Source organism: Tenrec ecaudatus, chromosome 4 (genome assembly GCF_050624435.1).
Source record: "Tenrec ecaudatus isolate mTenEca1 chromosome 4, mTenEca1.hap1, whole genome shotgun sequence".
NCBI classification, from domain to species: Eukaryota; Metazoa; Chordata; class Mammalia; order Afrosoricida; family Tenrecidae; genus Tenrec; species Tenrec ecaudatus.
This window is the reverse complement of record NC_134533.1, coordinates 26,844,152-26,856,493: the sequence shown is the minus strand read 5'-3', so window position 1 is coordinate 26,856,493 and position 12,342 is coordinate 26,844,152. Positions and strand designations below refer to the sequence as shown.

Here is a 12,342-nt window from a genome sequence, read left to right as displayed (position 1 = left end):
AAAGCCTGGAACCCTGGGGACACTGCTGGAGTTCTAGGGAGAGTTGTTAGTCCCTATTGTCCACCTGTCTGCCATGGTGATGGAGGTGGCGGCCTTTGTTTTCTGAGGAGCTCTGGTGTCATAGTGGTTACACTTTGGGCAGCTAATCGCCAGGCAAGCAGTGTGAAACCACGACTCGGCTCCTTAGGCGAAAGGCGAGGCTGTCGCCTGGGAAGAGTTAGTCTTGGAAACCCACATGGGCAGTTCTATAGGGTTGCTTTGTGTGGGAATCGACGCAATGGAAGTGAGTATGGTTTTGAATTTGTTTTCTAATGTTACTGAAGCGTCTTGAATTTTCTTGTAATTTTTCATTTGGGTCTTTGAGCATTATACAGTAATGTGCTTTGTAGTGTTATTGCCCCCACCCCCAAATGTGAAAGGTTATGTAATACAACAATAATTGGAATTTGATCTGTGTTCATACTAAACAGTAGGAGACCTAAGTTGAGTAGATGAGATAGTTCCTTTTCCATGCATGATTATGGATGCTATAGAAGTGAGAGAGAGAACATTTTACTTGTGGAAAAACATTTTTCTCGAAACACTTCAGTTGCAATAACGTTTGTAATTACTAACTCAGTACAAAATGTCGCTGTATACTTGTGGAGAGGTCCTGATGGCACAGTGGGTTACGTGTCAGGCTACTCACTGAAAGTTGGTGGTTCAAGTCCATCAGTCACTCCACAGGAGGAAAGTGAGGCTTAATTAACCCGTAAAGATTGAGCGCCTCAGAGACCCAGTGGGGATGTTCTACTCTGAGTCGGGGTGGATGAGTGAATGGTGGTTGGTACGCTTTCGTAAACAACATCCACATGGAAGAAAACATGCATAGAAGCCATGCTACCGCTGCTGCTCTAGTGGTCTCAGCCACTAGATGCACAGCTTATGGCAACCCCCTCACAAATATAGTCAGAGACACAAAACATTTCCTCCTGCAACAGTGATCACCTGCAGAAGGCCTGAATTAGCACATTGAGTTAACTCCAGAAACAGCTTGTGAGCTGTGAAATGGGATTCGGATAGACAAGTGCAGCTGCACAGAAAAGCTTGGTGTATTTGGTATAAATAACCAGATAGCAAGATAAAAGTCAATGCATGTAAAGTAAAATGAGGCTGCTAACAACTTTGTTAAAATATCCTAACACTTGATGTTACCGAGAGTTGAATTTGATATGAGCATAGTGAGCCTTTTTACTTACGCAGAGTACTGAGATCTGTTTCTATTTTGGGCCCAAAGAAAGAAGACTTCAAGTTGGATTTATTGGACTTTATCATCTGGTTAAATGGAAGATGGTTTAGTCAGATTTGTGGAGACATGCAGATTTTAGGTTAACTTTCCTGAAGCTTTTCAAAACCAAACCCACTGCCATCAAGTTGATTCTGGTCATAGCTGCCTTCAAAAAGGGTTTCTGCGGCTGTAAATCCTTATGCAAGCAGACAGCCTCATCTTCTGCCCAAGGAGTGGCAAATGAGTTTGAACTGCTGACCTTGCAGTTAGCAGTTCCACACTTAACCAATGGTGCCACCATTATTTGACAGACAGAGAGAGAGAGAGAGAGAGAGAGAGAGATTGAGGTTTTCCATTGTGATAGCAAGGAGAAATAATTTGGAGACATAGTGTAAATGGGGAAACTTATGAAAGAATTTAATTTTTTCTCAAGCACATGTGTCTTTTCTGATTTGATCATTCACCAAGTGTTTTAATACTCAGGTGCTGAAACACTGTTTCCTCTATTGTTACTACATTTCTTCTCACACATAAGATGCAACTGTGATCAACTCCTTACATTTTAATCCACATGCATGAAGAATATGGTTTGAGCATGTCATATACATTGCAGATGTTAAAAACCATTTTATCTTTAGCATGCTGTGGGTATAATTTTATCAATATCATTATGTCCTGTGGGGTTTCATTTTGTCTCGTCTAATTTGCTTGGCAATACTTTGGGAGGAGAGCTAAGCGGGCATGCGCTGTTCCTGTGTGCTCCTCTTAGTACCCCACCTTGTCTAGCAAAGTCATTCCTTCATATAATTGCATAAGCATACACACACGCACACACGTGTGTGCCTGGATAAGGACATGCTTATTACTGGTCTTCATTCTGTTTCTGGTGATCTCGGGACTTTAGGGAACTGAAAAATAGATTCTCTTCACTAAATGCTTGGGGACTTCTTCATGATAACGATACATTAGCTGAGTATTATGGTCCCCTTATGAAATGTGCTTAATAAAAATGTTCTCAGATACTGTTAAGGATGCATATAAACTATCTTTACAATGGAACTCTCCCCGCGTCTTCACAGGCCTGTGTGCATCTGTCTGTCCCTGCACGGAAGGCAGTCCAGGAGGTGGGGCTAAACGCAAGTGCAACTGGCCAGCCACGTGTAGCAGCATGCGACCCTGTGTAGCAGCATGCGACCCTCGTTTTCGCCTTGGATAGCCTTACATTAATCATTCTACCAGAAGCCCTGCAGGGCGCACCTTGTTGTTTTTCTCAACACCTTGACCCTTGGCATTCTTTCCTTCCTAGTGGCTGTTTTTCTTTTTCCTTCTTCTGACTCCGGTAGGAGAGGTTAACAGTGCTGCCTGCCCCCATTCTTACGTCTTTGTCTTCTCGGTCAGTGTGGTTTGAGGCCATTGCGTCATCTGGAGGTTTCTCTCATTCCTCTTCCCGCTCCCATTGTATCTGGCAGCCTCCTGTGAATGGTGGGAATTTGGTTTTCCTAGTGGTCAGTCTATCTCAGGAGATCGAGTGGTCAGATAGAGCGGGAGGACAAAGCCCACGTTACCAAACATGATCTTATCTTCTATTGGCCAATGTTTCCTATTGCTGTGTCCAAAGTAAGCAAACCAAAGCCGTGCCATCCTGACCGCTATGGAACTTGTGGTTGTATTTCTTCCAAGACGGATTTGTCTGTGTCCCATATGCTTGCTCTTTATGGCCCAGCACGTTCATTCTTCTTCATCAACACCCTAATCAGAGTTTATCAGTTCTTCTGGTTCCCCTTTTCTTGCATGCACATGAAACCACTGAAAAGACCCTCGCTCAGACCAGAAGCACCTTGGTCCTCAACGCGGCCGACAATCTTTGATTTTCTGAAACCGTGTGACGAGTTCTTCTGTAGCAGATTTTCCGAGTGCAATACATCATTTGATTTCTGCACTGCTTCCATGGACGTTAATAGTCGATCTTCGTAGAGTGAAATCGTTGTCAATGGTTCTTACATGTTGGACTGCTAACCTCAAGATCAGCAGTTTGAACCTACCAGCTGCTCTGAAGGAGAAAGGTGAGGGTTTCTATCTGCATAAAGATGATATGCTCAGCAAATCATCAGAGAAGCTGGGTCCCTTATATAAAGAAGAATGTGGCATCAGGAACGGAGGAAGGCCCGTTAACAACCTGCGATATGCAGGTAACACACCTTGCTTGCTGAAGGTGAGGCGGAGGATTTGGAGCTCTTGCTGATGAAAGTCAAGGATTGCAGCCGTCAGTCTGGACAACAACTCCATGTAAACAAAACACATCTCACAACTGGACTAATAGGTAAATAACATCCTGATAAACGGAGGAAAGCTTGACATTGCCAAGGATTCCATCTTGCTGGCTCCACAGTCAACGCTCACGGAAGCAGCCGTCAGATCAAAGGATGCACTGCACTGGGTAAAGGTGCTGTGCAAGACCGTGTTTAAAGCGTTGAAAAGCAAGAATGTTGCCTTGAGGACGAAGACGTGCCTGACCCAGGCCATGGCATGTTCAAGCTCTTCATTTGCATGTGAAAGGTAGACATTGAATAAGGAAGCCCGAAGACCAATCGCTGAATTTAAATTATAGTACTGACAACGAGTATTGAAAGGACCAGGGATGGCCAGAAGAACAAGTAAATCTGTCCAGGAAGAAGTAAAGGCAAAATATTCCTTAGAAGCAAGGATGGCTTGATTCATCTCACATTCTTTGGACAGGTCATCAGGAGAGACCAGTCTGCAAAAAGGGACATCATTCTTGGTAGACTAGAAGGGAAGCTAAAAAGGAGGAAGACCTTTGATAAAATAGATTGACACGGTGGCTGCACCACTGGGCTCAGACAAGAACAACTGGGGGTGGTAAAGGCCCAGGCCGTGTTTTGTTCCTTTGTACATAGGTCACGATGTGACACTAATACCCGCCCCGTGACACCTAATACCACAAACAGAGATTTGCAGCCTCAGTACCTCACCGGGGCAGTGTTTCTCCTTCATCGAGGTTGCTGTGAGTCGGAATGGACTCAATGGCAGTGTGTTCTGTTTGAATCAGCTCCTACTTACAATTTAGTCTTTCTGAATTTAATTGAAATGTAATCTGCAAAACTCTGCTCCATTCCCCAGACAGCGCTGTTTCTTCTGCTGCTGCTGCCCTCTGCCCTCGTCTCTGTTGTACCATTGTACAGCATCGGGTGGTAGAGATTTCTCTCTCTGCTTTCCCACCGGACAGTGGCCCAGATCTTTAAGGACAAACACTCTCCAGAACAGAAGAATGGCTCTTTCCTGCTTCGTGTTGCTCTAGGCTACAAATCTATAGTGTTCCTTTACCTCCTGTGTTTGATAAAGTAGCATCAGGTAGCACTTAGTGGTTCTAATTTTTTACCCATGTAGTTATGGAAATATTTTTTTCACTGAACTTTACTGTGGGATGGTTTAAATAACCATAACATGTATCTGTCTAAAGCATGAATTCCAATCTTAGAACAAACTCACTGCTGTCATGATCCACTACTTCACCAGGGCTCCAATCGTAGAACACTGCAGTCTAATTCTAGAACATTTCTACCACCCCATGGTGATCCGAATGGCAGTATTTTCAAACAGTTGATGGAATTTCCCCAAACTTGCGTGTGAACTCGATGCCCACACAGTATGTCTGGGCTGCAACGTGTTTCAGGGTAGGCCTGGATCTACTTAAGGGTGCTGTAGCCCATAGCACGGTACATGCTGACAATGATCCCACCTTAACAGGGGCCCCAGGAGACAAATGAAACTGCCCGAGTGCCCTAGGCTCTCATCTGTATGTGTATAGATTGCCGTCTCTTCTCCTGAGGAGGGGCTGGTGGGTTCGAACTGCCAGCCTTTGGGTTAGTCATTGAACCACTTACTCATGCTGACAATATGGACACTAGTTTCTCACGAGAGTCTGCCCTGTGCCATTCTCTCTGCTAGGTCCGTTACACACTTGGCCTCCTTTGAGGTTCAGATCTGGCTGTCCCCATGTCGTAGACAAAGACTCGAGAGAGGGAGGTAAGGCACGTGCTCCAGGAACCCTTTCCTGCTATCCGGGGGTCCCAAATGTGGTGCAGAACTGATAGGGATTGTAGTTTTTATGGGGAAAATGGGATGGGAAAGAAGCCAAATGCCCAACTTTTCTATTGCTGTGGAAAAAAGAATGAATGAAGGTTGGTGGGGAGGGGGGACAGTTAGCAGTCTTTACTACCCCCCCCCCCAACCATTCATTGTTCTGTCAGATGAGTTTAATTGGAAAATTCAGACTTGAATGTAAGAGAGAATTACATGGAATGATGTAAGCCAAAGTCTTACAGTTTTGTCTTTCTTTTGTGGGCCTAAAGATTGGCTGAGGCCAGAAATTTCTGGTAGTTTCCCCCTTGGTAAAGTTCATGGATGGATGTTTCTTCCTCTAAAGTATTTGTAGGGGGAATTTCCCCCCTCCCCCCATCAGACTATTGTATGTTTTGATTAAGACAGTGTATTACCTCAAGACAGAAAATTCCTATGCTTGGCATGTCTTCAAACCTGTGTGCTACAAAAGAGCATTTGTTTCTTAGAGAACGGATGAGATGTGAGGGTCGGAGATTCCTGTCCTATCCTCCATAGTTAATTGCCATGTGACATTGACTAAAGCCACTGGCCTTCTGAACTTTTTTTTGCCTGAAACGATCCTAAAGCAGAGTTGAAAGGGAGCCTCTCCTCGCCGTCCCTGTGTTTAGCTACCACGATTGAGTTCCTTTCAAAATGCAGCCGTCGCCCTTTGCACCACTGGGGTTCCAGAGCTCACAGGTCCTCTAACTTTCTGTCGGAGGAGTGTTTTTCACAAGACCTTGGAGGCAAGGACAGTGAGGCCTCGTCTCGTGTCCGTTGGTCATGCTGCTCAGGGGAGACCAGGCCCTGGAGAAGGCCACTGTGCTTGACCAAGTAGAGAAGCATCGACAGAAGCAGGCCCTCAGTGGGATGGACGGATAAAGTGGCCTCCACAGTGGGCTCAGCATGGGCACACGCGTGGGATTGGCACAGGACAGGGCAGTGATTGGTTGTGTTGGGCTTCGGGCCTCTCTGGGTCTGAACTGGCTCTATGGCACCTAACAACAACAACAAAGCTAGAGACATGAATGTGAAGATACACTTAGTCTTTGCCAACATGTCGCTTGATAATCTGCTTATTAAAAAATTTATTTTCTTTTGACCAGCAAAGATTACTTGGGCACTTGAGATTAAAAAGCTTAAGTAGTCATGGTGGGTAAGGGATTTCCTGTGAAGATATATAGTAGTCTGTTCTCGGGATGAGCCTGGGGTAACCATAAGGTGCCACCATAAATCCTTTACTGTTTGAAGATCTCCATGTCATTATTAAGGATCCCAGGTGGTTCCATGAGTGTAAGCATTGTTAACTCGAGGTTGGTGGTTCAAACCCACCAGCTGCTCTGTGGGAGAAAGATGAGGCTGGCTGTTCCTGGAAGCTGTATTGTCCCAGAAACCCTCTGGACAGTCCTACTCTGTCCAAGAGGGTTGATAAGAGCAGGATCAGCTCTTCCATTTCAGACCAGCCTAGTTTTAGGTAAGTTCATCTGTTTCTGTTGTATACGCCAAATCACATAGAGTCTACAAAGGAAACTGTGCTCCGCCGATGTGGTGAGTGGCTTTGTAATTCCCTTCTCTCCTGTGGGGGTGGGCTTGCCTGCCTCTGTGTCTTCCCCCTGCCTCCTCAGCCATCACGACCGTTTGTTTTTCTTTCTTGCAGATGACACAGTTGGTGCTGCCTGCCATGGTAGAAAGGTGAGTCACGAGCTCGCACCACACACACTAGAGAGAGGCTGAGCTCATTCTTATTTCTAGGGGAGAACCCTCTCTCTGGAAAAGTCATTAAAGTGACTAATGAACCTCGCCTCCATGTCTTGGAGCCGGAGGAATGTGCCGGGCGAGTCACACAGTGGAGCGTGAGTCATCTGCGGTGGAGACTTTCCCCTCATTCCCTTTTCACTCCCCTCTCCAGGGATGCCGTGGCTCCCTTAGATCGGGATTCAAACGCCTGCCTGAGTCACCATCACTAACTCAATTGCCTGCTCTTCTGAGGGGGCGGAGAACGTCCCTGGGATGTTCCTGGGAATACCTTTTTAAAGCTGACCGCCCTCCTCAGTCAGCGCCTGGGTCAGTGGAGTTTCTCCAACCCAGGACCCACCCTCTGCTTTTCCCTTCTTACTGGGAGATGAAGGAGCAGGTTCTACATGCAGGCCCGTTTCTAAGGGATTATAAGAGGTCATACGAGAGGAAAAGGCTCTGTACACTCAGCCCGCAGTGTACTAGCTTGTTTGGGTTCCACTAGGAGACATTAGTAGCCCTGGTGGTGCACTGGGGCTAAGGAGTGGACCACTCACCACAAGGTCTAGTGTTCGAAGCCACTGAGGCTGCCTGAGCCTCAGACATCCTAGACAGGGTCACTATGAGCCGTAGCACCTTTACTGAGAAATATGTGGTAGAGGCCTTGTTTTGGGGGAAAAGAATGAAGCGTGAACTTGTGACAAAGTTCTACTGTCCTCCTTGGAGAAACCTGAATGATGACTTGGCCTTCAGAGATACCCCCTAAAGCTCTAGGCTGGCATCTTGAGCGTGCCCAACTGTGTGCTCAATGTAGGGCTTGCCTGGCTAGCCTCGATCTATCTATGAAATGGCTGGAAGTTTGGAAAAGGTCCAGAGAAGTCACAGCTTGGAAATGAGATGACCTAAGGGGCCCTACATCTGCTACGAAGCCTCTAAGGCCAGCTTCAAGCAGGGGCGGCAGCCAGTGCTTGTGGAGTACGTATCTGTTGCAGGCTGAGTTCTCGTTTGCCTTAAAAGAGTAGGCCCTTGTCTTTTCCGATGAGAAAACTTGACGGTGGCAATCTATTTTGTTGCACCATCTGTAGAAACCATTTGAAAAACCGCTCCTCTGAAGACACTCTCAGTGTAATTCCAGTACACGTGTGTGTACTGTTTGCTTATTTTCCTGGCTTTAGTTGCGTAAAACTTCCCTCTAAGTCTATAAGACCTGCATGCTTCTTCTTTGTTGGCAATGAGAAGGCGCCCCTAGTGGTCAGGTACTTCAGTGGCAGTGGCCAAACCCTAAAAGAGGAAAGTTAAGGTAGACCAAGTACAACTGGGAAGGGCAATTACCTTAATCCCGGCTTTGACATCCACAAGTGACATGGTAGTAATTCAAGATAGTAAATCCATCCACGAAGACAGAAATGCTCGTAACACAGAGGTGTTGGTAAAGAGAAGTTTTATGTTTGCTCATAAAAGCTATATCAAAAAAGAGAGAGGGAGGTTATGAAATCGTTTTGTGTGGTAGCAATATTGGATTCAAAGAGTCATCGGAATTTCAATGCTTGTGAAAAAGTTTATTGTTGGGAAGATTAACCCCCTTTCTTTGGCAGAGTAACCAGACACAGTTTATCCCAACCCATGGTGACCCCATGCATGCAGAACTGTGTTTCATTGGCTTTTCAGTGGCTGATCTGGGGGAAGTAGATCATCAGACTGCTCTTCCTCGGCGTTTCTGGCTAGACTCAAAATTGCACTAATCACACACCACCCAGGGATCCTCATGGAATACACAAAAAGTGACTTGCATTTTTCCATGTAAGAAAGTGAGTTGATGATAAATTGAGAATGGGAAAGTATATGGTCAATTTCTTTAGAAAGATCAGTACAATACTGGGTCTCTGAAGTAGAGCTCGAAGGTGTCCTAAATGGCCAACTTTTCCATATTGCTATACTGTTCCATCATCCTTAACATCAATTACTCTTCTGCTCAGCGTGCCTCTTCTAGTTTGGGGGTTCCATAATTGGCTGCAGCATGTCACAGCCCTCATGAACCATGAAGAACATAGCTCACACAGTTGTGGAGCATGACGAGTCCTAACTCTGTGCTCAGAGCATCAGGCTAGCAACTTCTCCTGGCTCACGCAGTTGCTGGGCTAACCAACCCAAACGAAGCCGGTCAGGCAACAGGCTGCTTGCTCACAAAGCTGCGGAATCTGGCAAATCTGGCCAGACGATAGGCTGCTGGGTCCAGTGACAGTAACCGGCAGTCAGGTGATGAGGAACTGGATTCTGGTTAGAGAGCCAGTGGGAGAACTTTGTCAGGGCATTCCTATGTCTTTGATGCAGACCATACCCTCAAGGAAAGCCCCTCTGCTTGAGCAACGACGTGGCTTGAATAAGTGAGGAGGGTGACGGGAATCGGGCACTGGCTTGAGTCACACCCTCTATTAAGATGGGGGGACTCAAAATGCATCCCACTCTAATCCTGCCTCATTAAGATAGCAACCATAATCACAGGTACTAGGGTTTACAACACATCACCAAATGGTGGCTAATCAGATCAGATCGTTAAATAGAAAATAATTATATCGCTATATAACTAGCCTCGGGGGTTAGGCATGGGGCAGTGACCTGCATGGCCAGCAGCTGACAGCCACCAGCAGCTCCAAGGGAGAAAGACTGGGCTTTCTACTGCTGTAAACAGTTACAGTCTCAGAAACCCTGGAGTTGGACAGTGCAGGGACACGATGAGTCAGCGATGGCTTGGCTACAGTGAGAGAGAACTGCCAAAACTGATCATTTTTTTAAAAACTCATTTTATTAGGGGCTCAGACAATTCTTTTCATAATCCATACATACATCAATTATGTAAAGCACATTTGGACATTCGTTGCCCTCATCATTCTGAAAACATTTGCTCTTCACTTAAGCCCCTGGCATCAGCTCCTCATTTTTTTTCTCTCCTTCCCCCCTCACCCTCCCTCATGAACCCTTGATAATTTATAAATTATTATTTTGTCATATCTTGCTCTGTCCCATGTCTCCTTTCACCCACTTTTCTGTTGTCTGTCCCCAAGGGAGGAGGTCACATGTAGATCCTTGAAATTGGTTCCCCCTTTCCAACCCACCCTCCCTATGCCCTCCCAGTATCACCACTCACACCACTAGTCCTGAGGGGATCATCCACCCTGGATTCCCTATGTTTCCAGTTCTCATCTGTACCAGTGTACACCCTCTGGTCTAGCCAGACTTGCAAGGTAGGATTCGGATGACAGTGGGCGGGGAGGCGGGGGTAGGAAGCATTTAGGAACTAGAGGGAAGTTGTATTTTTCATCGTTCGTACATCGTACCCTGAATGGCTCATCTCCTCCCCAAGACCCTTCTATAAGGGTATGTCCAGTGGCCTACAAAGGGCTTTGGGTCTCCACTCCGCATTCCCCCCCCCATTCACTATGGTAAGATTTTTTGTTCTGATGATGCCTGATAACTGATTCCTTTGACACCTTCTGATCGCACAGGCTGGTGTGCTTCTTCCATGTGGGCTTTGTTGCTTCTGAGCTAGATGGCCGCTTGTTTACCTTCAAGCCTTTAAGACCCCCAGATGCTATATATCTTTTGATAGCCGGGCACCATCAGCTTTCTTCACATTTGGTTGTTCACCTGCTTTCTCTTCAGAAGTTGTGTCGGGAAGGTGAGCATCATAGAATGCCAATTTAATAGAAGAAAGTATTATTGCATTGAGGGAGTACTTGCGTGGAGGCCCAATGTCCTTCTGCTACCTTAATACTAAACCTATAAATATATGCACATAGATCTATTTCCCCATCCTCATATATAAATAATTTGTGTATGTTCATGTCTTTATTTAGACCTCTATAGATGCCCTTTGCCTCCCAGCTCTTTCCTCCATTTCCTTTGACTTCCCTCCTGTCCTACTATCATGCTCAGTTCCCACCAGAGTTTCAGCAATTCCTCTTAGTTCCATTACCCTTGTTCATGCTCAACAAGGCCTCCCACACCCTCCTCACCACTGATTTGGATCGCTTGTTGTTCCCTTGTCCCCCTCACACCTCTCCCTTTCCCATGTCCCCTTGGAACTGTTGGTCCCGTTGTTTTCTCCTCCAATTGTTCATCCAGCCTACCTTATTTAGACAGACCTACAGAGATAATAACATGCACAAAAACAAGACAGAGTAAAACCAAGAAACAATATATAATAAAACAACAAACCAATGACAAAGACACGGCAGGAAAGAAAAGCTTGTAGTTAGTTCAAGGATTGTTTGTCGGCCTTTAGGTGTGTTTTCCAGTCCAGTCTGTTGTGCCACCACGCCCTGGCCCCAAAGTCCACCTTCAGCATTCCCTTGGGACCTCGCCGCTTCATTCCCTTGCTGTTCTGTTGCACCTCCTTATTGTTTTGCCTCGGTGAGGTGGGATCCGATCGGGTGCAATTCCTACACTGTCTCTGTTGTTGTCCCCTATAGGGCTATGGGTCAGTGAGGGACATCATGTCTCATAGTGGGGCCAGCCATACGGTCCTCTCTGTCGACTGGCTGCTCTAATTGGAAACATCGACCTCACAGCCTGGTGGGCCAGGATGTGCTCCATTCTCTCCTCCTCCCCCTTCATCTGCTCCCGTGTGCTCTGGTCAGATATGTCCCTCTTCTGAAGCTGTAGATTCAGTGCCGTCCTTTGAAACAAATTCTTCTGAGGGGAGGGGCAGGTGTCCACTTAGTAGTTGGGGTTGGGGCCGGCCCTCCAGACCTCTCCACTGGTTCCCTACTCCACACCGGCATGTTGCATTCATATCTTGGAGCACTGGGTTGAAGTCTGGTCCCTCTTTCCCTGTGGAGATATAAGCAATACCCTCCCTTTGGGTGGGTTAGTGCCCTCTGCCCCCCGCTACCCTTTTCTTTTTTATTATTATTTTTTTCCCCTTTCCCTACCTTCTATTTAGTCTACTATGTGTATATCTGTATTTGGTCTGGTCACTGCCATATTATCTGGTCCTCACCCCAAGAATATTTGTATACCGTAGCTTTTTTCCTATGCCCCTTTTGCCCCCACCCCCCTCTTTTAAAAAGCTTATGTCAGCAGCCTTTGCATTCTTCCCATCTTTAAATCAATGCTATCTTGAGTTCTGTTTTCTCTTTTTTTGGCTTCTGGGTGAGGTGGTTCTATGTGGTGGTCTCATTTATGCTTGGTGAATGTTATTCTTCTGCCCATACTGAGTTGGC

General features: G+C 46.2%; 1 protein-coding gene across 1 annotated transcript in view; it reads left to right on the top strand.

Annotated features, from left to right (window-relative positions):
- Positions 1-12,342, top strand: part of HSD17B12 (hydroxysteroid 17-beta dehydrogenase 12) — a 176,529-nt gene that overhangs the window by 143,684 nt on the left and 20,503 nt on the right. Inside the window, exon 7 of the mRNA XM_075545856.1 lies at positions 7,044-7,078. Coding sequence (XP_075401971.1) covers positions 7,044-7,078 — 35 coding nt within the window. The remainder of the gene's footprint in view (positions 1-7,043; positions 7,079-12,342) is intronic.